At 36.4% G+C, this 26,718-nt stretch overlaps 1 protein-coding gene across 1 annotated transcript in view; it reads left to right on the forward strand.

The window, feature by feature from the left end:
• Positions 1-26,718, forward strand: part of GPR158 (G protein-coupled receptor 158) — a 425,457-nt gene that overhangs the window by 17,419 nt on the left and 381,320 nt on the right. The window contains exon 2 of the mRNA XM_042945146.1: positions 19,775-19,880. Coding sequence (XP_042801080.1) covers positions 19,775-19,880 — 106 coding nt within the window. The remainder of the gene's footprint in view (positions 1-19,774; positions 19,881-26,718) is intronic.

A 26,718-nucleotide genomic window follows, 5' to 3' on the forward strand; every position in this document is an offset into this window, starting at 1 on the left:
ACTATGTAAAGTTTTGGCAAGCTTTCTCTGGACGTGTCTGCTGCAAAGTAGCATGGGGGAGGAGAACATTTCCTTGCTTTGAGACAGACTCTTGTCAAATTTTCTAGATGTTTTAGAGGGCATCAGATTATGTTCTTGGTTCTTTTGTATTTCTTGTAGTTATATGCTTGAATTAAATGATACAGATGCTGGGTGCTTTTCTGAGGATATTTTCTGAGGATGAGATGCCTCAAGTGAAGAAGCTACACAAAGCTTACTTAAGTCACTGAAACATGAATGTAGACTCTTCTACAGTTAGATGGAAAAAGAAAGAAAATAGCTCTTCTTCCCCTTAAAAAAAGTATTTTCACTTTTCCTTGATCGCATCCCATTTATGAGATATGCTCTTCTCTTCATATGCTACTTGTGTGCAAATAATTTTAATTAAATACTTGCTATATAGCTCACTGTTTTGCTTACTTTTTATTCACCCAACTGTTTAAAAAAAACAACTTTTTTTAGGGGCACCTGGGTGGCTCAGTTGGTTGAGTATCTGACTTCAGCTCAGGCCATGATAGGTTCGAGCCCCACGTTGGGCTCTGTGCTGACAGCTTCAGATTCTGTGTGTCTCTCTCTGCCCCTCCCCCACTCACACTCTGTCTCTCTCTCTCTCCTTCAAAAATAAATAAACATTTAAAAAAGCCCTTTTTAAAACGTTTATTATTGAGAGACAGAGAGAGAGAGAGGCAGAAAGTGGGGGAGGGGCAGAGAGAGAGAGGGATACATAGAATCTGAAGCAGGCTCCAGACTCAGCTGTCAGCACAGCTGTCTCGCACCCACAAAACGCGAGATGGTGACCTGAGCTGAAGTTGAACGTTTAACTGGCTGAACCACCCAGGCACCCCCCACAACTCTGTTTTAAAAGTCTCTCCATGTTGCTATATATAAAACCAGTCCATTTCTCTATTGCAATATGGTACTCTACTGCTGCATAGTGTGTAGAAACTGTCCAGTCCCAGGGATGGGCACCCAGACTGTCTTCAATTCCCTGAAATTACAATAACACTGTAATAAGCTTAAATACCCCTTTATAGATTTAAGTGAGAATTTCTTTGAAAGATAAATCCAAGAGCAGGATTTCTGGGTTACAGAGAGGAGTGAACATATTTTACAAAATATTGTAAGATTGTTCTCTCGACAGGCTGCATCAGGCTACATACTCACCACTAGGGCATAAGGGATCCTACAGCTTTATGTTACTGCCAACACTTGGTGTTGTGCAACTTTCTAATTTTTTGGCCAGTTTAATGAATCCAAAGTGACATCTCACTACTGTTTTAATTTACATTTCTCTGATTACTAATGAGCTTACGCATCTCTTCATGTGCACATTGTAAGTCTGTTGGGTTTACTTTTCTAGAAAATGCTTGTTTATATCCTTTGCCTTGACTTAAAAAGAACATCTTAAAAAGTTTCTACTTTTGGGGCGCCTGGGTGGCGCAGTCGGTTAAGCGTCCGACTTCAGCCAGGTCACGATCTCGCGGTCCGTGAGTTCGAGCCCCGCGTCAGGCTCTGGGTTGATGGCTCCGAGCCTGGAGCCTGTTTCCGATTCTGTGTCTCCCTCTCTCTCTGCCCCTCCCCCGTTCATGCTCTGTCTCTCTCTGTCCCAAAAATAAATAAAAAACGTTGAAAAAAAAAATTAAAAAAAAAAAAGTTTCTACTTTTATATATTTTTGATATATAGGAATCATAATAGGAAAATATTTCCTTACCAATTTTGTACATTGTAATATCACCCAGTCTGTCACCTTTCAGTTACCTTTTCCCTTGAACAGAATTTTCAAAAATTTCTGATGTTATTTTCTTAAAATTTTGCCTTACAGGTTATGCTTTTGGGTTTAAGAAAGCTTTCAATACCTCGTCACAAAAATATTCTTTTATGTTTTCAACCACTAACTTTAAAGGTTTACTTTTCACAGTCAGGTTTTGAACATCTGGAGTTACCTTTGTACATGGTTAGGTAGGTATCCAGGTATTATTTTTGTTCATTCAGTGAGCCAGATTCCCAACATTATCATCTTTATCATACATGTAAATGCCTTATATGCATATGTATGTTTCTGAATTCTCTATTTTGTTACACTGTTTCTCATGTCTGTTTTTCTGTTAATACTAAGTTTTATTGCCATGGTAGGGCAGTATGTCTTAATACTTGCTTGGGCAAGGCCTACCTCTTTTCTTTTCACAACTTACTTTTATTATTCTACTTAAGGTAAGTTATCAAGTTTTTCAAAATTCTATATAGAATTTTAGTGGTTCTGCATTAAATTTATAGCTGCATTTGATGAGCATTTACATTTTTAATATAGTAAATTATTCCTTCTTAGAGCATGGGCTCTCTCTCAATTTATTAAGATCATCTATTTTGTCTTTCATTAGAGCTTCAAAGTTTCTCCATAGAGGTTTTGTGTATTCTTGATTAAGTTACCTACTACAGAATTTATGGGTTCTGTTGCTATTTTAAATGGCATCTTTTTAGTTATAATTTTTTGTTGCAGATTTTGGTATAGATAAATGCTATTGATTTTTGTACATTGATCTGGTGCCCATTAATCTTGCTGCACTTTCTTATTATTCTCATATTTGTCTGTTGACTTATTGCCGGATAAATGATCCTCTACAAATAATGATGGTTTAATCTCATCTGAACTTTACATATCATTTTTTTTCTTTATAGAATTAGTTGTGACTTTCAGTACTATATTAAACAGCATCAGAGATAGTAAGCATTCTTGACTTAAAGGGAACATCTTAAAAAGTTTCTCCTTTAATTATTTTTGATAGAAGCAAGCTTTATCAAGTTAAGAAAGTGTCCTCCTATTTCTAGTTCATCATTAAAGAAAACTGGGTGGTAGAACTTTGGAAAATGCTTTTTTACCTTGATTAAAATAATCATATAATTATTCTTATTTCTTCTATTAATGCTGTGAATTTCATTGATATATTTTCTTTCTTCTTCTTTTTTTGGTCTTTTAAGTTTTTATTTTAATTTGTTAGTTAACACACAACGTTATATTAGTTTCAGGTGGACAATACAGTGGTTCGACAATTCCATACATCACCCAATGCTCATTACAAGTGTACTCCTTAATCCTCATCACCCATTTAACTCATCCCTCCCACCCACTCCCCTCTGCTAAGCATCAGTTTGTTCTCTACAGTTAAAAGTCTATTTCTTGATTTGTCTCTTTTTTCCCCTTCTGCTTATTTGTTTTGTTTCTTAAATTCCACATGAATGAAATCATGTGGTATGTCTTTCTCTGACATGCTTATTATTATTATATTCCTAATTCCATCCATGTTGTTGCAAATGACAAGATTTCATTCTTTTTTATGACTAATATTATATATAATTGTATTTTATATAATATACATATATGCATATGTATATGGATTATATATATAATTGTATTTTATATAATACACATAATATATTGCACCAACAGTGCAAGAGGGTTCCCTTTTCTTCACATCCTCACCAATACCTGTTGTTTCCTGTGTTGTTGACTTTAGCCATTCTGATAGGTGTGAGGTGATACCTCATTGTAGTTTTGATTTTCACTTCCCTGATACTAAGTAATGATGCACATCTTTTCATGTGTCTTTTGGTCATCAGTACGTCTTTGGAGAAATGTGCATTCATGTCTTCTGCCAATTTTTATTTAGATTATTTGGTTTTTTTGGGTGTTGAGTTGTGTAGGTTCTTATATATTGTGAATACTAACCCTTTATCAGATATTTAATTTTCAAATATCTTCTCCTGTTTAGTAGGTTGCCTTTTAATTTTATTGATTTTTTTTCCTTCACTGTGCAAAAGCTTTTTATTTTCATGTAGTCCCCATAGTTTATTTTTGCTTTAGTATCCCTTGGCTTAGAAGACATATCTAGAAAAAAGCTGCTATGGCCAATGTTAAAGAGGTTACTGCCTGTGTCCTCTTCTAGGATTTTTATGATTTCAGGTCTCACCTTTAGGTCTTTCATCCATTTTGAATTTATTTTTGTGTATGGTGTAAGAAAGTAGCCCAGTTTTCCCAACACTTTTGTTGAAGAGACTTTCCCTATTCAGTATTTTTTCCTGCTTTGTTGAAGGTTAATTGACCATAAAATTGTGGGTTTATTTCTGGGTTTTCCATTCTGTTCTATTGATCTATGTGTCTATCTTTGTACTAGTACCATATACTTTTTTGATCACTATAGCTCTGTGATATAACCTGAAGTCCAGAATTTGCTTTTCTTTTTCAAGATTGCTTTGGCTATGTGGGGTCTTTGTGGTTCCATATACATTTTAGAATTGTTTGTTCTCATTCTGTGAAAAATGCTGTTAGTATTTTGATAGAGATTGCATTAAACCTATATATTGCTTTGGGTAGTATAGATATTTTAAAAATATTTATCAGTTCTAGTAGGTTTTTGGTGGAGCCTTTAAGGTTTTCTATATATATTATCATGTCTTCTGCAAAGACTAAAAGTTTTACTTCTTCCTTACCAAATTGGATGCCTTTTATTTCTTTTTGTTGTCTGATTGATGTGGCTAGGACTTCCAGTACTATGTTGAATTAAAGCGACAAGAGTGGACATCCTTGTCTTGTTCCTGACCTTAGGGGAAATTGTCTGTTTTTCTGCATTGAGGGTGATGTTAGCTGTGGGTTTTTCATATATGGTCTTCATTATGTTGAGGTATGTTCCCTGTAAACCTACTTTGTTGAGAGTTTTTATCATGAATGGATGTTGTACTTTGTCAAATGTTTTTTTTCTGCATCTATTGAAATGATCATATGGTTTTTATCCTTTCTCTTATTGATGTGATGTATCATGTTGACTGATTTCTGAATATTGAACCACCATTGATACCCAGAAATAAATCCCATTTGATTGTGGAGAATGGTTTTTTAAATGACTTGTTGAATTCAGTTTGCTAGTATTTTGTTGAGGATTTTTAGAAATCAGAGATATTGGCCTGTAGTTCTTTTTTATTTGTCGCATCTTTACTTGGTTTTGGTATCAGGGTAATGCTAGCCCCATAGAATGAATTTGGAAGTTTTCCTTCCTTTTCTATTTCGGGAATAGTTTGAGAAGAATAGGTGTTAACTTTTTTAAATGTTTAGTAGAATCCATCTATGAAGCATTCTGGTCCTGGACTTTTGTATGTTGAGAGTTTTTTGATTAATGATTCAATTTCTTTGTTGGTTATCAATCTATTCAATTTTTTTATTTCTTCCTGTTTCAGTTTTGGTAGTTTATATGTTTCTAGGAATTTATCCATTTCTTCTAGATTGTCCAATTTGTTGGCATATATTTTTTCATAATATTCTCTTATATTTCTGTGATGTTGGTTGTTATTTCTCCTCTCTTGTTTGTGATTGTGTTTGAGTCTTTTCTCTTTTTTTCTTGATAAGTCTGGCTAGAGGTGTCAATTTTACTGATTTTTTTCAAAGAACCAGCTCCTGGTTTCATTAATCTGTTCTACTTTATAATTTAATTTTTTAGTTTCTATATCATTTATTTCTTCTCTAATCTTTATCATTTCCTTCCTTCTGATAGTAAAGAGTTCTTTGTTGTTCTTTTTCTAGATCCTTTAGGTGTAAAGTTAGGTTGTTTATTTGAGATTTTTATTGCTTGATTTTTATTGTTTGAGGTAGACCTATATTGCTATGAACTTCCCTTTTAGAACTGCTTTTGCTGCATCCCAAAGGTTTTGGACCATTGTGTTTTCACTTTCATTTGTTTCCATGTACTTTTTAATGTCTTCTTTTATTTCCTGGTTGACCTATTCATTGTGTAGCAGCATATTATTTTACCTCCACGTATTTGTGGTCTTTCCAGATCTTTTCTTGTGGTTGACTTCTAGTTTCATAGCATTGTGGTCAGAAAAGACACATGGTATGACTTCGATTTTTTTGAATTTGTCAGGGCTAATATGTGATCTATTCTGGAGAATGTTCTTCACGCATTTGAAGAGAATGTGTATTCTGTTGTCTTAGGATGTAATGTTCTGAACATATCTGTTAAATCTATCTGGTCCAGTGTGTCATTCAAAGCCATTGCTTCCTTATTGATTTTCTGTTTAGATGATCTCTCCATTGATATAAGTGGGGTATTAAAGTCCCCTACTATCATTGTAATATTATCGATTACTTCCTTTATATTTGTTATTAACTGTTTTATGTATTTGGGTGCTTCTATGTTGGGTGCATGAATATTTACAATTGTTATATCTTCTTGTTGGGTTGTCCCCTTTATTATTATATAGTGTCTTTCTTTGTCTCTTGTTATAATCTTTGTTTTAAAGTCTGTTTTGTCTGATAGAAGTATTGTTATTCTAGCTTTTTTTGATATTCATTTGCATGATACTTATTTCTCCATCTACTCACTTTCAACCTGCAGATGGCTTTAGGCCGAAAATGTCTCTTATAGGCAACACATAGATGGGCCTTGTTATTTTATCCATTCTCTCACCCTATGTTTTTTGATTGGAGTGTTCAGTCCATTTATATTCAAAGTAATTATTGATAGATATGCATTTATTATAATTTTATTGTTTATTTTGTAGTCGTTTCTGAAGATTTTCTCTGATCCTTTCTTGTCTTTCTCTCTTTAATGGTTTGCTGATTTCCTTTACTGATATATTTGGATTTCTTTATTCTTTGCATATTTTTTTAGTGGTTTTTGATATATCAGTACCAGTAGGTTTATATAAAGCCTCTTCTGCATATAACAATCTGTATTAAGGTGATGTTCACTTAATTTTGAATCAATTATTTTCTTGTCCCCTCCCCATGCTTTATGTGTCTATTTTAATAATTTATATCCTTTTATTTTGTGAGTTCCTTGACTGATTTTTTTACAGAAGTATTCATTTCTACTTTTTTGTTTCCTACCTTTATCCTTCAGTCCAGTTGTCTACAGAGGCTATCTTTGCCTGTTGTGGGCAGTGTTTGGTTCCTGGCCTGAATGTAGCATGTTTTAACTAGGTGTGCTCTGGTATGTTTGTGAAATGAGACTGTTGCCACTGCCACAGTAACTGAGGCTCTGCAAAACTCCCACAATGGGAGTTGTGGTGTTTGCAGGGATCTGGGCTGCTCTGAGGGAGAAGTTCCGCTGCACTGGGATGAAAGCAAGCATGATTGGGAAGGGCAGTATCATTGAGCATGATGGGAAAGGGCTTGGTATAAGCAATATAAGTAGTGTCAGAGCTGCACTAGTTCTCACTGGTGGCTGGTCCTGTGCTTATATGGAGGGGCAAAGGAGAGAAATGACACCAGCCAATTATTTTGCTCCTGGAGGGGTCTCTCCATGAATACTGTCTCTCTAGGTTTCACTCTGAGATGAACAAATAACCTCCCCACACTTGTGCCCCAGGCACTCTTCAGGTTACTCTTCCCATGCTGTGTGTCCATGGGTTGTTTGACTTCCTTGTATAGATGTATAGAGCAGTGCCCTCCAAGCTCTATAACCTTTAAAGGTTTTTAAAGCAGCCAAGCCTGCTAACCTTTAAAACTCTAGGCTTTAAACACCTCCTCGTTGCCAGAAGTCATGAAATTTAGACTCTCCCTCCTTCTAAGCCAATTGCTATGAGGATTCGTTTTGCCATTCACTCCCCCGTGTGCTAGTCTGTCTCTCATCCTTCTCCAAGACCACTCCATCCCCATTGCAGCAGCCACAATCTGCTTCTCTCCCAAACCCCATCTCCATACTTCCTACCTTCTTCAATGTGGCCTCTTCTACCTTTAGTTGTGGAGTTTGCTCTGCCAGTCTTCAGGTCAATCTCTGGGATATTTAAGGTGATCTGATAGTTATCTAGTTGCATTCATGGGATGAGGCAAGTCTATGGTCCACTTATTCTGCTGTAATCTCACCTCATTGATACGTTTTCTGATGTTAAAACATCCTTTCATTCTTGAGATATACTCCAGTGGATCATGATGTATAATTATTTTAAGATATTTTAACATTTGTTTAGCCAATATTTCCTTTAGGATTCTTGGATCTACATGTAGTTAAAATGGATATATATATATATATATGTATATATATGTATATATATATATATGGTACATATATATATGGTATATATATATATGGTATATATGTATACATATATACATGTATACATGTATACATGTATATATGTATACATATATATATACATATATATACATATATATATATATGGTATTATTCTCATGTGTTTTGGAATCAAAATCATATAAAATGCATTGTATTTGTTATATTTTAATTTGTTATACTTTTAATTTGTTATATCTTGTAAAGATATAAGAACTGTTCCTTAAAAGTTTGGTAGAACTCATAGACAAAACAGAAGCCTGAAGCTTTTCTGAGAAGTGAAAGATTTCAATTTTTTATGCTTATTGTCCTATTAAGTTTTATACTCCTTCTTGGGGCAAGTTTGCCATTTTATATTTTCTACCAATGTATCCTTTATCTATTAACTCTAGTTTTTAAAAGTTTATTAGAGAATCATTAATCATAACAGTTTTTAAAAACATTCCTTTTATTTTTCATTTGCCTACTTTTTATTTGCATATTTTCTTTTAAACACTTGAATCTCTTATCTTTTTAAAGAACTTTAGTTTTTTTTAATAACTGAAAAGTTTTAACTATTTTGAGATAATTTTAGACTTTAAGAAGATTAGAAAAGATCGTATAGACAGTTCCCACATACCCTTCACTCAACTTCCGATAACGTTAACATCTATGTAACCAGGGCAAAATTATCAAAACTAAGAAAGTAATGTTAGTACAACACTATTAATTAAACAACATATCTTAATCAGATTTCCTCAGTTTTTCCACTAATGTCCCATTTCTCTTCCAGGATCCAAAACAGGATACCATATGTTATAGGCTGAATTGTGTTTCCCAAAAACTCATATCTTGATTGTCCTAATGCCCCCATGCCTCATAATGTGACTGTATTTAGAGACAAGATCCTTAAAGAGGTAATTAAGTTAAAATGAGGTCATTAGGATGGGCCTTAATCCAATATGACTGATCTCCTTATAAGAAGAAGAAATTAGGACATAGGCATGCAAAAAGGGAAGACCACATGAAGATACAGAGAGAAGATGGTCATCTACAAGACAAAGAGAGAGGCCTCAGAAGAAACCAACCCTGCTGACACCTTGATCTTGGACTTCTAGACTTCAGAATTATGAGAAAATAAATTTCTGTTGTTTAAGCCACCCAATCTGTGGTACTTTGTTATAGTAGCCTTAGCAAACTAACATACCATTTAGTTGTCATGTTTCCCTAGTTTCCTCCAATCTGTGATAATTTCTGGGTCTTTCCTTGTCCTTTAAAGATACTTCTCATGTTATGAACCATTTGTTGACACTTTTGAAGAGTGCTGGCATGGTATGTTGTTCAGTGTCTTTCAGTTTGGATTTGTCTGATGGTTTGTCATGATTGGACTGACATTATGGACTTTGGAGAAGAATACAATAGACAGAAACTGTCTTTCTCATTGCATCATATCACAGAATACATAACACCAATATGTTTTAGTATAGGTGATGTTAGCCTTGATCACTTGGTTAATGTGGAGACCATATGAAGACACATAGTTTGCCAGCTTTCTCTATGCTAAAGTTACTATTTTCCCCTTTTTTTAAGTGAATTACTAAATTAAGCCCACCAAGGAGAGGTGAAGTAGTTTCCTGTTCATGGAGAGAGTAGTATCAAAGAACTTTGGGTGCACATTAATACCAAGATAGTAATGAATGTTTGGGGGGAGATGCTCTGAAGTTATTAAAATATACTGTTTCCTTTTAAAGTTTTTCCCACTAATTTTAGGATTTATCAGTAGGTCTTGCCTGCAACAATTGTTTATGTGGTATTCCAATGATGATTTTCTATTTCCCTAATTTTTTCTAAATTTATGGATTGGAATTCTTTTGAAACAGAGTTTTCCCTTTTTCCTCACTTTTTAATTTAATCACTTATTTCAGCATGGACTTATAGATATTGATTTTGGGGGCTGAATCCAATATTGTCATTTTTATTTTTTTGCTGAAATAGCTCCAAATTTGGCTGACTTCCACCTTGAATTAAATATTTAGATTTAAAAAAAAATCTTGTTTCCTTATAAGTGTATAGTATTTAAAGCAACAAAATTTCCTTCCAGTTTTATTTTTTATTTTTATTTTTTTAACATTAAAAAAAATTTTTTTTTTACATGTATTTATTTTTGAGAGAGAGAGAGAGAGAGAGAGAGAGACAGAGCGTGAGCAGGGGAGGTGTAGAGAGAGAGGACACAGAATCCGAAGCAGGCTCCAGGCTCTGAGCAAGAGATCAGCACAGAGCCTGATGCGGGGCTTGAACCCACGAACTGTGAGATCATGACCTGAGCCGAAGTCGGACGCTCAACCGACTGAGCCACCCAGGCGCCCCCCCTTTTTTTTTAAACTTTTTAAAAAAATGTTTTATTTTTTATATTTGAGAGAGAGACAGAGGGACAGAGAGTGAGTAGGGGAGGGGCAGAGAGACAGAGACAGAATCTGAAGCAGGCTCCAGGCTCTGAGCTGTCAGCACAGAGCCCAACACGGGGCTTGAATTCACAAACTGTGAGATCATGACCTGAGCCAAAGTTGGACGCTTAACTGACTGAGCCACCCAGGTGCCCCCAGTTTTATTTTTATCGATGTTCCACAGTTTCTTTATCTGTAGTGTTTTCATTGCTACTCAATACTGAGTATTTATTAATTTATCTTTAAAACTAAGGGTTATTTAGTAATTTGCTTTTATTTTTCAAACATATGAGATGCGTTAAAGGTAGCCTTTTAAGACATGTAATTCATAATTTAATGCATTATGATTCAAGGACATAATGTTATAATGTATAAGACACTGGTCCTTTGGAATTTGAGGTTCCCTTTGAAATATAACCTCTGGTTTATTTTCGATAAATATTTGGTAAATATTTTGTGAATGTTAAAACAGAAAGTGAATTATCTGTCATGCAAAGAGTTCTATAGATGCCTAACACCTTAACTCTACTAATTATAATATTTAGATACTTGCTAACATTGCTGCTTTTTGTTTGACCTATCAGTTTCTCAGAGAGGTATGTGAAAATTTCTGATTACAATTGTTGAACAATTTATTTCTGCCTTAAGTTATATACGTTATTCATAAAAATACACACATATGTGCATACACACTCAGGTGCACATATGTTCTTGATGGCTGTATCTTCTTAATCTACTGTTCCTTTTACCAATATAAGACATCTATATTCGTTAGATCTTCCAGTTACCTATTTCTGGATAACAAATGTATTGTAAAACCTAGGGGCATAAAACAAATATTTTCTTTTTTTCACAGTTCTGTGGGTCACAAATTTGGGAAGGACTTGGCTGGGTGGTCTGTTTCTGATGTATGTGGTATCAGTTGGAGTGGCTGGGGCTGGAGGATCCACTTCTAAGACATACCTGACAACTGGGCTGAAATGTGTCAAGTAGCTGGTGTATGTATGGGAACTTCTTGGTATACTCTCTCTCCATATTCACTTCACCTGGCATCTTGTATTTCCTCATGGCAGGATAATTTCAGGATAGCTAGGCTTCCTATATGCAGAATATACTTACCCCCTTCACACCCCTCTCGCCCATCTCATCGCCAAAGTCTCATCTCATTGTGGTATTGTCTTAAAGTCAGGATTAAGCCATTTGAATGAAGTCTAGATGAGCATGAGTCTTCATGTGTATGGTCCCTCAAGTATACTACCTCTGAATCTGAAGACCTATAAAGAAATATTATCTGTCTCCTTTTCCCATTATCCTCCCTTACTATATGATGATGGTAAGGGATAGCACAACTACAATAACACTCCAGTTAAAAAAAAAACAGGGGGACAGGTTACACATAGCAGCTACTAGATCATGGCAATTTTGAAATCCACTTCAATGCATATCACCAATTCCTTGATTACCCTGCTCCCTGGGAATAATTCTCTGAAGGTTCAGCCTTTACCTCTGAGCTCTTGAATCTGTCCTCTGAACCATCCTTCCTCTTCCCTAAGAAATTGACTAAGTTTTCAACTGAATGGCTTTCTTGGCTTCCTTCTTGTCCACGGAAGTGTGGGGAGGAGGAAGTATCTTTATTTTGTACTGTTTCTTTTCTTTTTAATTTAGAATGACAGTACTCCTACTTATGCTATTCATTGAAGAATGTTCTGGGTTTTCTATGAATCTTACTGGGTCTCACTCTATTAGACAGAAGCCAGATTTTTAAATCTTTTTAAGATAGGCAATTTTCTATCTTGGGCCCTGTGGCTATTGTGCAATAAAGCCTTAAAAATCTTAGAATCCCTATTGCTTAACAGAGAGTGTCTATGAGGCATACCTGGAAGACCATTTGGAGTCCTTTAGTCTAGCTGAAAGGTTCTATGAAACACCACCTTACATCTTTCTGACGTCTTAATGAAGGATTTTACAGATGCTCCCCTAAAGTGGTTCTTTGCTCTGAAGCCATTTAATATTCCAAGAATCTTTTGCTAGAAGAGATTTTTGCAATATTTCCCCCCGCCCCCTCCCCCCAATTCTGGCTCTCTGATATTTTTTCTAAATTTTACTCAAAAACTAAATAGCTCCATAGTGGCATTATTCACAACCAAAAAAGTGGAAACAACTCATTGTCTATCAACAAATGAATGAATTAACAAAACACAGTGTATAAACACACTGTAATACTCTTCCATTAAAAAGGAAGGAGGGCGCCTGGGTGGCTCAGTCGTTTGAGCATCCAACTTCGGCTCAGGTCATGATCTCACAGTTTGTGAGTTCAAGCCCCGCATAGGGCTCTGTGCTGACAGTTCAGAGCCTGGAGCCTGCTTTGGATTCTGTGTCTCCTTCTATCTCTGCCCCTCCCCCACTTGTGCTCTGTCTCTCTCTGTCTCTCAAAAATAAATAAATGTAAAAATAAAGGAAATTCTGAAACCTGCTACAACATGGATGAGCCCTGAGTACATTAAACTGAGTGAAATAAGCCAGCCACAAAAAGACAAACACTGTCTGATTCCAACTGTATGGGGTACCCAGAATAGTCAAATTTTTAGGGATATAAAAAAAGAATAATGGTTTTACTCTAGGGGTTAGGCAGAGCCAGGAATGAAAATTATTGTTTAAAGGGTAGAGAGTTGTAATTTTGCAAGATGAAAAGAGTTCTGGAGATTGGTTGCACAACAATACAAATGGACTTAACACTACTGAACGGCACACTTTTAACATGTTAAGATGGTAAATTTTGTGTTATGTATATTTTACCACAGTTACAAACTTTTAAAAGCCCAAACCAAAACTAAGCAGTTCCTCCTTTAGTCCATGTTTTTCTTTTTGTATCTATCATAGCCAAAAAAAACCCAGGTAGTACTTTCTGCATTTGGCCTAGAAACTTCCTGAGGTAGATCTACAAGTTCAATTATTCACAGGTGACAGTGTTGCCAAACTTTCCACATACTATGTACCAACAGTTCCTTTTTCCTCTGCCTCCGATACCATTTTCCTCATTATCTTAAAACACAATGTCTTCAAAGTCTTAAAAGACTTAGCCACATATTCCCGCTTTTATTAGCCATCTCTTTGAAAGCCTTCCAGCTTCTGCCGCTGCCTGATGCTAAAGCCAGAGCCACGTGTTTTAGGTTTTTGTTATGTCAGCAAGCCACTTCTAGCCACCAGATTTTGTTCTGGTCGTTAGGATAGACGACTGATGGCAGCTGGTCTACCAGCATCTGTATCATCGTTTTTGGCAGAACTTCTTCCCTGTACTCCCATCAATATTGACTATCTGGGCTGTTGGTGTCAATTTTTTGGTAGTAATGGAGCAGGAAATTGTTGTCCAAGGTACTAGAGGAGGAAGCAAAAGCAGAATTTAAAAACTTTCCTTCAACCTATCCAGTCTTTCTTTCCGTCCACTCACCCATAGTAGTTCATCATAGTTTTCAGTTTGCTTGGGTATTCTCTTTGCGGGGAGGGCATCATTGTTACTACTTCTGGCTTCTTTCTAGCATCTGCAGTTTCTTCAAGGTTAATATTTGGGGTGGGCTGATTGAGGAGACAGGGGAAATTTCTTTTTAAGTTTTCATTTACATTCCAGTTAGTTAATATACAGTTTAATATTGGTTTCAGGTACAGAATTTAGTGCTTCAACACTTACATACAACACCCAGTGCTCATCACAACAGGTGCCCTCCTTAATCCCCATCACCTATTTAACCCATGTCCCCTGTGGTAAACATCAATTTGTTGTCTATAGTTAAGAGTCTGTTTCTTGGTTTTCCTCTTTTTTCCCCCTCATGTTTGTTTATTTTGTTTCTTAAATTCCACATACGAGTGAAATCGTATTCCACATACGAGTGAAATTGTTTCTTAAATTCCACATACGAGTGAAGTCTCTGACTGACTTATTTTGCTTAGCCTAATACTCTCTAGCTCCATCCATGTTGTTGTAGCAAATGGCAAGATTTCATTCTTTTTTATGTATTTACCCAAAGAATACAGAAATACTAATGTTTATAGCAGCATTATCAACAATAGCCAAATTATGGAAAGAACCCAAATGTCCACTGACTGATGAATGGATAAAGATGTGGTATGTACACACACACACACACACACACACACACACACACAGGACTTAGGGGAAATATTACAAAGGTATGGACTATGGAAATTTTAGTCTGGTGGGAAAAACAGATCATTAAAATATGAAGAAGGTAACCACAGTGTATTATGGGGAGAAGAGAGAAGTAGCTTCTAAAAAAATTTTTTTTAATGTTTATTTATTTTTGAGAGAGAGAGAGACAGAGCATGAGCAGGGGAGGAGCAAAGAGAGAGGGAGACATAGAATCTGAAGCAGGCTCCAGGCTCTGAGCTGTCAGCACAGAGTCCGATGTGGGGCTGGAACTCACGAATTGTGAGATTATGACCTGAGCCGAAGTCGGACACTAAAACGACTGAGCCATCCAGGCATCCCTGTTTTTTGTTTTTTTCTTAAAAAATTTTTTAATGTTTATTTAATTTTGAGAGAGAGTTAAAATTTTTTTTAATTAATTGTTTTTTGAGAGAGAGAGAGAAAGAGGGGAAGTAGCTTCTAAATCAGATTTGGAGTTCATGGAAGGCTTTAGAAAGGAGTCAAGTAGGAATTATGATAGGTAGAGCATAGTTTAGGCAAAGGGACTTCAGGTATAAAGACATGTATAAAAGAATGGCTTTCTGAGACAACATGAATTTTTAAGGACCCACATGTAGTTGTGAATTGTCTGAAACAAAGAATGTATGCAGAAGAGTGGATGGAAACATGAATAGTAGCAGGGGCCTGAATATAATGTTATACCGAAGAGCTTGGATTTTATTCTTTAGGACAGTGGGAAATAATTGATTTTAAGCAGAGAATTGTTAGGATCAGATTGACATATTGCTAATTTTTTTTTACTTCTTAAAAATATTTATTTTTGAGAGAGAGAGACAGAGAGACAGTGTGAATGGGGGAGGAGCAGAGAGAGAGAGAGAGAGGAAGAGACAGAATCCAAAGCAGGCTCCAGGCTAGGAGCTGTCAGCACAGAGCCCAACACGGGGCTTGAACACGTGAACGGGAAGATCATGACCTGAGCTGAAGTCGTGGCTAAACTACTGAGCCACCCAGGTGCCCCAGATTGACATATTTCAAAGATTGCAAGGACAGCACAGTGTGATGCTTAAGCTCTAGTGCCCTTTGCTTGTGTGGAAACCTTCTAATGTCCTGGAATGAGCACTAACAATGAGTTTTGTGGTCAACTGTTTTCTGTAAAATTTTTAAAAGGAGGATATTTTAACTGCAAGGGTCTCTTACTACTGTAACTTGCTTCTATTACATTTTCCCTAGGCTGTGGGCATTTTGGGAACCAGCTAAGGGGAAGTTCAGGATTATTTATCTATATTAAAGTAGTTTGTAGTTACATTTACGTATAGCTAAGTTATTGCTAGCCATCCTGGTATACGAATAGCTTCTGGTAATGATCTTGCTACCCACCCAGCAGTTAAAACACAAAGATATGGGGCCAAAGGTCATATTGTGATACATGTGTTCATGATTTTCCACGTGTTTGTTAAAGAAGGACCCTAAACAAAATAAACATCAGCACCTACAAACCAGTATCTTTACCTGGAGCAATAGGAGGTAGGACCAAATCAGTAAGCTATTGTAAAATGTTTTTAGCCTTGTGAGAGATGAAGACCTGAACCAAGGCAGTGGTAGCAGAAAAGGAGGGGAAGGGTTAAGATGCAAGAAGCATTCAGGCAGTACAATCTAGGGAACTTGGCAGTTGTTTTGATTTGGGGGTTTTGCAACAGATTATCGACTCGGATAATTGGAAGGATGGAAGCCATTCATGGAAAAAAGAACATGGGGGCAACTGCAAATTTGGGTGGAGGACGAATCCCATTTTAGGCTTGTGGCATTTCAGGTGTCAGGTAGAGAAAAATGCTGGTCTGCAGCTCAGCTGAACACCCAGGTGTTGGGAGATATAATTTACAATATTTTCTTCTCTGGAGGCCACTCACCTGGCTTTTTTGGCCCTTGCTTTCCAGACCCCACACCAGGGAACTGCAGCCACTTACACAATCCCAGAGCTTCCCAGAGGCACCCGCTCACCGGATGTGGGAGCAGCACTTCCGCCCCCAGGAGGCATGCGCTTAGGGGACGCACAGCTCAGGGGCTGCTGGGCTCTTAGCCCGGCCCACCCTCTGTGGGCTCAGGGTAGCTAGTGGGTGGTTTTGCCTCTGCGTGGTTTTCGGCAGGATACCTTTTCCCACCCAGCGAGCGTTCTTTTCCCACCTAGTCCCCCAAACTTCCACTGCCTCTGCAGGAAGTCAACGGCACCTCCCCGAGGGCTTTGTAGGTCTCCAGGCACCAAGGCAGCACAGCGGCGCTAATGAAGATGAGTCAGCACTGAATTCCCAGCTGGTAAACGCACGACTCATTACCTTTGGTGGTTTTGCACAAACCCCGGAAAGCTTCGTGAGCTGTTTACGGTCTGCGGTGACTTTTGGTTCTTGCATATGAACCTAGAATTAAGAGGGAAAACTCTCAGTGATTAAGATCCCTATTTCTTAAGCCAGTTTCCCTTTGAAGGGACCAGAGTAATTGCAGCCTCCCGGAATCTTAAAGTGGCCAATGTTCCTGAGTGGGAAGATGTGCACTATCTTGTAACTAAAATCAGTGTAGCCAGATAGTTGAGGAAAACCTGACCTCGTTATTACTGACAGATGTGGAACAAATAAAAATGTATAGTTTTTATTAGTTTACTACTTACAGATGTATTCTAAATAAGCCATTCCTGGCAGAATACCAAGATATACTAGACAGTAGTAGCTCAGGGGGATATTTTGTGTCATTGACAGTTGACTGGTAATGGAGAGTGTGGTATGAACCTGCTGTAATGATACCTTGAGTCACTGGTTGAATTAGAAGTCTCCTGTCCACTCTTTAAAAAAAACAAAATCAAAAACCTAATCATTCCACTGACTTGCTGGAAGTTTTTCTTTTTCTTTTTTTGGAATCGCACTTCTTACTTTGTAGTATGACCCACACTACAGTGAAGCTCCATGAAGGCAGGAACTTTTTTCCCCCTCCTTTCTGTTGCATTTCAAAAGCCAAGAACAGTTTTGGCCCAAAGTAAGCCTCGACATACTTACTGAATGGTTGAAAAAAATGAATATATTGTTTTTCAAAGAGCATGAAGTGGAGCCTGCAGTGGGCCAGCATGATTGGCATGACCTATGTGGAACATAGTTCTAGTGAAAGTCCTGCAAGTAAGGCAATCAGAAAATGAACAAATGTTAATGGAATACCTTCTATACCCCAAATGATAACTTCCCAGATCCCCCAGAATTTACCATCTTTTCTCCATTAAACGTTCTGACATTATTATATTTGGGCCTTTGTGGTTCACCTCCGTGGCATCTCTCATAGTGGTGTGCTCATACCAGAAATAAGTATTTGTTGAAAGAGCAAGGGAGGAAACTGGCTAAGGCATTCGGTTGCCTGGGAATTCATTAATTTATCACATGAACAGCCATTTGTGTTATAGAATTATGGTCCACAAGCTTGCAAATTGTGTCTTTTGCAAATTGAAGTTTGTTTCTGTGAAGGATTTGAAAGTTTTCTATGATAATTTTTGGGTTTTCATTTCAGTGATCCTCTGAAAAATTAATTTACACATGTTCTGGGTTATCTGGATAACCAAATACTAGCAAGAGGGTTTGGTGTCTCTGTTTTCTATCTCTTTTGACCATGTTAGCGCTACTTAGTGTAGTACTTTGTTTCAGGTAAATAAGGAAAGATCAGAGGCAGCCTTACAAAACATAAGTGACTTATTCACCCCAAATTAAGCCCAAATGACATTAAACTGCTTTGTGGGAAGATTTCACAATAGTTTAAAAGGAGAAAAGAGAGAAATGAATCATAATAGGTGATAGAGTAGGTGATAGAATAGAATATTCTATATTCTATATCTATTCTATATATATATATATAATATAGATAGATATTATAGATATAATATAGATATATACATATAATATAGATAGATATAGATCTATATATATCTATTCTATTCTATTTAGTTTGGCCAAGTGTAATCATTGGTGTTTTTAAATTAATATTTTAAATTTAAATTTTGTTGAATTGATAGTTTTGTTTGCATTTATTTCATAATTTTGTGCGTATTTTTGTAGGTACAAGAACTATGATATGAAGAGTTTGAGCCTAACTTGATATTTGTACATATTTAATAATGTCATAATGAAAATAGTTTAAATTGGGAACAAGAGACCTTGAAAATGTGTTTTTGCTTTGCTCAAGTTTGTGAGAAATGACATTACAAAGCTTTGAGCTTTAAGGCCCAGAACATAGAATATTTATTTTAATGAAGTGCAGGTGGGGACAGTTCACTGTAGGAAAAAAATGTTTCTGCTGCTAGTAGTGCTCATCTTAGCAAACTGAAAATGTAAGAAGATGGGTTGGAGAAAATGGAAAAATTTTAGATAAAATTGGAGCTTTCTTTGCAGTTTTGCTTTTGGCTCTGAATTTGTGAGCTCTCTTTCTTAGTGATTTTTCTCAAATGGCTAAGTGAAATGCAGTGTTTTGGTTTCCAGAGTTAAGAGGAGAAAATTGCTAATCAGCACTTCTGTAGATGGTGCAAATCTCTGGTTTGGAGCACTGGGAGACCTGAAGGGCTGCTTAAAGTCTTTGTGGTGGACTATCAGAGGAAAGAGATGCTATCCTCCCCTCCCCATCTCCCTATCCCTGGCCCTGCATTGGGAGAAAGAAATGAGATGAAGGCCTTGTTTTGGTTTACTTTAATAGAAGGGGTACTGGGGGGGCAGTTGTTCTTTTAGAGTCAACTTTGCTACCATGTCCAGAGCAAAACTGTCAGGAATTCAGTCAATCAACTGAATATTTATTGAGCACCTCTATGGGCCAGGCATTATATGGGAAGCTGAAAACAGTGAACAATACAGGGTCCATGCCTTTGGGACTTAAGTAAAACTAATACTTGTTTTTTTCTGTTGTACTGTGTGCCTATCTTCACTTGGTACACTTTAGTTGGATGTGAGTGGGCGATGTGAAAATTTTTAGTGCACTCTTATATTGATTTGTCTGATTTCTGGGATGGAGCACAGAGGTAGAAATTGTAAAGGCTCAGATTAATTTGTTCTTATCTTTCTCTGTTTTTAAGGGGTGTTATGAAAGTTGACATAAATCTTCAGAAAGTGGACATTGACCAATGTTCAAGTGATGGCTGGTTTTCAGGAACTCACAAATGTCACCTTAACAATTCAGAGGTAAGAACATGAAGATAAAGTCCTCTGAAATCAGAAGCTCGGAAATGTATAACTTTTGAATTATATTGTATTTGTATGGGTAAGTGAACAAGAGACATCTTACTGGGAAAGAAAAATCTCCTATGCAGTTCTGAATGTTGCCAAATGAACTGGAAGAGGGGTAAAAAATGTTGTGCAGAATAACTGTTCATTTGGCTGAAGCTAAAAATATGTCTGAAGTTTTGCTTTAGTTAAAGTCTGACCCTATTCTTCAGAATGGGGCTCCAATTAAAATAGCCATGAAGTGAGAAATCCCAGGAGGGGTCAACCAGATTATGCACATTTTTATGCAGTGTGATGATTGTTGAAACGTAGAAGCTATACATTCAGACATGCTGCCATCTGGTAGGAAAGCAATAAAGTATGGCAGGGCAATTTTTGAGAACAAGGAGAAAACTATACAGGGACCTGGATATGAAACATGTATACTTGTGTATGTTTTTCCAGTTTGCAGCTGTGCTCGATTTCATGGGACTCTGGTTGGTAAAGAATAGGCCTAGAGATCATACATGTGGAAATAAGACTGTTACTTGTCTTTTGTAGTTTCAGAGAAGAAATGCTATGACATCCTGATTTCATTTTCAGTATCTATCTCTCAGGTCGCCAAATACTGGAAACAGCTGTACAATAAAATTCCTGATCTTAAACGAATACTTGGGCTGTCCTACCTTTGAGTCCATGAATTTGTGAGGAGAGTCAGCTTAACTTATTTAAAATACAGGGGATATTGCTATAAATGTAGTAATTTAAATTTTCAATTTTAATTTTTGCTCTTGTGAAGATGATTTTATGTAGTGCATTTTTTACCTTCTTACATGATCTTTATTGTTTAATTTTAATTTTATTTTAATTTCAGTAGAGTTAATATACAGTGTTATATTAGTTTCAGTTTCAATACGTAGTATAATCTTAAGGTAAGAAATTTTAAAGCAGAAGGATACTATCAGTGATTGCTTATTTGTGCCATTATACAGAGAAAAAAGTGCACAGGCATGTACACTGGTGTACATGCATGTACATATGCCCATTGCATGCTTCCCATGTGCAGCCTTCCCATATCCTGCCATATACAACCCATGTACTCCCATACCCTCATACCCCGCGACTCCCCAAATAATCTTCCACGGTTTCACACATCCCCACTACCTATACTATACCTCCTCCGATCCCCATACTCCCTACCACAATATCTCTCAACCCTCCCACCCACTAAAACCCCAAGAAATCCTCATAACTCCTCACCTCCCTCTAAATCCATCACATATTCCTGCCATATCCCTGTGACTCCTACTTCCTTAGTATCCTCTGTACATTCCTGCATATTCCCATACCCCCTCCCACATTTCTGTACATCTTCACATAGCCAACCCTCCACACAGCCCTCACTTCCTTCTCTCCCCTTACCCCCAAATTGGGACTCCAATTATGTAAGTGAAAGGTGTTGGTCTTACCAATTCATAGAAGTTAGGGTCCTCGTTTTGCTTCCTTTCACTCTTTGTTCTCATGATTTTTGAACTTTTCTGAGTTTCCACTTCCCTTTGGATTCATTCTGGCGTTTCTAAAGATAGGAATTTCAATCACTGGTCGGTGAACATCTTTAGCTTGATTATTATCTCCATGCCAATAGCATATAGCTATTTAGCTTTGTCTTTCAGCCAGGGTGGAATTTTTTTCTGCATGGATGTTGTAGTGTGGCTATGGGCTCATTTCTGTATAGCCTTGTTTCAGTGGTGTTCCTGGATGGTTCAAATAAGTAGTCTGTCTACAAACAAGGAGGTATTTACTTTTCAGTTTGTTACAGTTGCTGCTTGCCTCCAATAATCTTGGTACAGTTTTTTGTTTGTTTGTTTTTTCCTTCTAGCACTTCTGTTTGACTAGATGGTTATATTGGAAGAACTTCTTTCTTCTTTTGGAAGGTTGATTTATTTTCATTGCACCAAGATTATTAATTTTCTGGGTGTTGTGTCATTTTAAAGTTTTCAAATAAGTTATTTCAAGATAAAATATTATCCTCTGTTCTGGTTAAGAAAGATTAGGTTGCAATGTGTAACTCCCATTATATATGGGAGCATTGTATTTATTAGATTCCTATAGGAAAAACTGGGAAAACATGTCCTATAAAACAATGGACAGTTCTATGAATTTCATTTGAAAATGTTGTAGAAAGAGGCTTAATGATCAAAAATAATATCAACAAACACTGAATGTACAAAATGCATATTTTGACTTAGACTCTGGCTCTCTTCACTCTCTCCCCTGCTCAGGTGTTAGAATGGAGAGTGGGAGATGTTGGTGTCCTGGCCCATGAGGTCCTTGGTGGGTAGTCTGAATTGCACCAGCCTCTGTGGACCTCTTCACACTGTTGTGTTGGACTTCTCTAAGATTCTTCAGTTGATGCTTGTCACTCAAGGCACCTACAACCATTCCACGTCACATCTTCAGTCTAGGGACTACCAGTAGTCTTTCAGTCCCTCCTTGTACTGATATGAGTTGGAGACTAGGATCTGGCTTCTCTTGACGTTTTTATTGCTTGGGAAAACAAAGAAAAATCACTTGTTCAGGGTATTTTTCATCTGCGCTGGCTCTCCTTTGTTCCTTGTCACATGTCTTCTGTTGCGGACCCTAAAGATCACTGTGTAAACTGGCTTATTTTGGGAAGTACTTAACATGATTCATATTTCTAGGGTGTAGGGGCCTATCTTCATGAATATGCATATCATTAGAAACAGAGATACTCATCATGTTTATTGTGGTTTTTATCTTGCCAATGTTTCACATTCTTTTCTTGCAAATACTAGTGGAAGTCACACATTTTAGTTATATTGAGGCAAACTTTTCACTTTTGAAATGTTTCTGGTGTGTTGAATTTTTAGCCTGCAGGGTATCTTAAACCAGAATAGTGAGTCGGATGTTGGAAACAGACAAGTGGCATGTGACCAATGACAAAAGCCTCAGGAGCATTTTAGAAAGGCATGGGATGGTTTATGAGGAAATTGATTTCTCAATGAGTTTGGGTCCTTACAGGGACCCAAACGTTCCCTTAGGAGGCCACTATGTATTTTTCAAAGGGCAGAGTAAAACAGGATCTGAACCGACATCCTGAACTGGATTGCAGGATTATTCTGGCTGTTTTGTAAGTGACCAGATCATTGCAGTAGGGATTTGATCATGTTGTTAGTGTTCATTTAAATAATCCTTGGCCCATTTTCATATTGTTTGCATTTAATACACAAAATACTCTCTTACAGAATAGTTTTGAAAAACATTAAAATAATCAATATTCATTTTTGTTTTAAAAGCTTTCTTTTACTTTATTTCCATTATAAAAACTTTTTAATCATTATTTAAAGTAGGACGGTAGCCTTAAAACTTTTTAAGTATCTGCCCATTAGTATATGTGTATTTTTCATCTACAAAGTATATGAGTCTTTTATTATATTTATATATTCTATATATCATAAATTAGAAAACTTAGTTTGAGATAAAGATAAAATAATATTTTGGGGGCGCCAGGGTGGCTCAGTCGGTTGAGCATCTGACTTCGGCTCAGGTCATGATCTCACTGAGTTTGAGCCCTGCATCGGGCTCTGTGCTGACAGCTCACAGCCTGGAGCCTGCTTCTGCTTCTGTGTCTCCCTCTCTCTGCCCCCAACCCACTCGCATTCTGTCTCTGTCTCTCTCAAAAATAAATGAACATTAAAAAAATATTTTAATGTAGATTATATATTATAAAATTATATCTTTAACGAGAATAGTGAACTGATTCACAATTATGCTTCATCATTTTTTAAAAGTTTAATACTTAGTAATGCAGTGATTCAGAGGTCTCTAAGTTCAGTTTATTTTTTACTTTGTTTTAATGTCTGTCATGGTTGTTGAAAATATTCCTCACAAGAATATGTTATTCCAAATTAAAGAAATAAATTGTTGACTGTGTTTTCTAAATTACAATGTTCATTTTTCGGTTCCATCTACCAACTTTACAAAGGTTTTTGCAAAATTCAGCTGGTAGTCTTTCCTCTAACCTGATGTCAGTTGATCCTTACAAAGTATTTGGAAAGTTGGAATTTAAAAATTTTAAGGGAATATGTTAAAAAGTCCACTCAAACTTATGTGAAGAAGATTTTCAAACAGATTAGACACTTTTATTTCCAACTTTATACAGTTAATGAGTATTAATAGTTTCTGGCAACAAAAACACTGAAAATGTTTCCAAATACTGTACCCGTTTTCAAAATGCTCATTTGAAAAGGCTTTCTCATGGATTATTAAAATGTTACTTTTCCTTTGAAGGAACAGCTTATATTTTTGAAAGTACCTGCTGCATAGGCACTACTGACAACCACTTGTCATCATAGAGCAGGTCAGCAAATTTGGGGCATTTTCTTTTGTTTTTAAAGAGTAATGCATAACTAATCTTTGAGTTTAGAAACAGTAGTTCCCTTTGAGATAACCAGAAAATCTTTGTATGGGAAAAGGTTTTCCAGGTCACATACCATCTCATTAGGAAGAATTGTAAATATTTTACAACTTAAAATATACTCTGTAAATACACTTAGATGGTCAATTGTAAATGGTAATACATTGCAATTTGAAAGCTAGTGAAGAAACCAGTTAACCACTGTCAATATTTCTGTCATGGAATTCCTAGCATTCCTTCAGGATCCCTCCAGTGACTTATCAGTATTGTGGTCGATAGTATGTGGACTGAGTAAGAGCATTAATGTCAATCCGAGTCTTAAATTAGTAAAGCTTAATTTCTTTTTTTTAAATACAAAGGTTAAATATAAATAGAAGTTCTATTTTCTTTTTACATGCCAATTAACCTTGTGTCCTCTGCTGTGGGGATTACGTCTTGAGGTTATCAGATTTATGGTTCTATCTGGAATCACCAGAATGGTTGTGTTGTTGGCTCAGCCAATGGTTTTGTATAGCTTTAAGATACTTTTTCTGATATCTCTTTTTTCTACTGAATGTTTACATGAGACTCTACTTGTAACTCTTTACTACATTAAATCTAATTAATTTCTAAAGATATATTTTTAGAAAGTTGAAAATGTAAGAAAAGATGTCATTTAGTATGCAAGAAATTTAATGCAAAAATCTAAGGAAAGCAGAAGGAGTTATTCTCTTTTTGAAAGCTGTTTCATATACAGAATATAGCTTACTCATTTGGCTACAGCAGGATATAGAGTCCTTTTCCATACATCTCTGATTTAATTCAATTTGACTGAGGGAAATTGCATAGACACAGCTGTGTGTTAGTTCTCTTCTTGTGGCTGCAATCTCACCAATCTCTTCTCTTTAAAATCTCCTTTTCTCTAGAAAGGTTCTGCTTTACACATGTTATTGTCCTCCTATCTCTAGAACTCTGCTGTTTTATATGATAGTCACTAGCCACATTATGGCTATTGAAATGTAAATCAGTTAAAATTAAACAAAATTAAGAGTTCAGGTCCTTCCTAGCCTGATTTCAAATGTATAATAGCCATGGTAACTAGTGGTTACCATATTGAACAGTGTAGTGGACAGCTATCCTCTAGAATATGGTCTAGCTTATAGTGAAGTCAAAACACAAAGACTATTGAAACTTTTCCAATCTCTGAATTTCCTCTTGTAGTAACACTGACTTTAAATCCACTAAGGGACATCTAAGGAGAAACTTGAAGTGAATTTTGGCTTATATAGGCATTCTTATGATCTACTGTATTAACTCAGTTGAAAATAAATATTGAGAAACTTGCAAATGATTTTTAATGCCATTATTTTACACTGAAAACTGTAAAAATCTTTTAGTAAATGGTGAAAAGTAAGTACTGGCAATCTTTACATATTTAAATTTCTACTGTATTTGTAGTGAAACTTTTCTTTTTCCTTTTTGCTAATACAAAACATGGTTAACGTGAAGTCGTACTCTCCTGCTGGAATACAGGGCAATGATCAGGTGTTCATTGGTGCTTAGCAGAACCTGACATATTTGTTGAATCAATGGAGGCAGGCCACTCTGTTGCTAGACGGCCTCCCTGTAACATACAGCCACTGCTTTTGATATTTCCCACTGGAATTACCCAAAAATTGAGTTAATTTTTTTTTCTTCCTAGTACTCATTCAGATATTTGAAGATTGCTGTCAGTCTGCTTCTAAGTCTTTCTTCCAAGGCTAAATATCCCCTGGTTCAAGCGAGTATCCTTGCTTTACTAGACTTAACAAAAACAGGCCATACTACTACTCTATGGATCCATTTATTTCTGAAGTTGTAAAGCCCTAACGTGTTTGATTTTGTTATATAGTCCTTCTTTCTTAAATTAATAGAAACTGATTACAGTTTTCAGAGTTTTTCCACTATGCTCCTGAGAATTATTTGGACGAGATATCTGGAATTCTTCCCAAAGTAGGGTTAGGAATCACTCTCCCAAAATAACAGTACTGGGGTACATAAAAATTCAGTTAAGGGAAAGTTGGCTTTATCCTTTAGAGAAAAGAGGTTCTCAGCAACTGATCTAAGAGTTCAACAGTGGCTATCGCCATCTTGTGGTAGGGGAAAGAGAAAGACCGAGACAGAGACAGAGATAGGGAGAGGGAAGAGAAGAGGAAGGGAATCACTGGTAGGAAAATCTAAAATCACTATCAGAATACTGTATGTTTTTCCTTATGCCTAGTTTAAAACTGCTTTGTATTTAGATTCTGGTGAAATTGTGGACCACTATTTCTAACCTTGTCTCTTGCTACCCAGTTCTGACTTTAGTCTGTTCACCTCTAATTAGATACCTTAGGCTTCTCTGTTTGATGCCCAGTTTAA

Source organism: Panthera leo, chromosome B4 (genome assembly GCF_018350215.1).
Source record: "Panthera leo isolate Ple1 chromosome B4, P.leo_Ple1_pat1.1, whole genome shotgun sequence".
Classification (NCBI taxonomy): Eukaryota; Metazoa; Chordata; class Mammalia; order Carnivora; family Felidae; genus Panthera; species Panthera leo.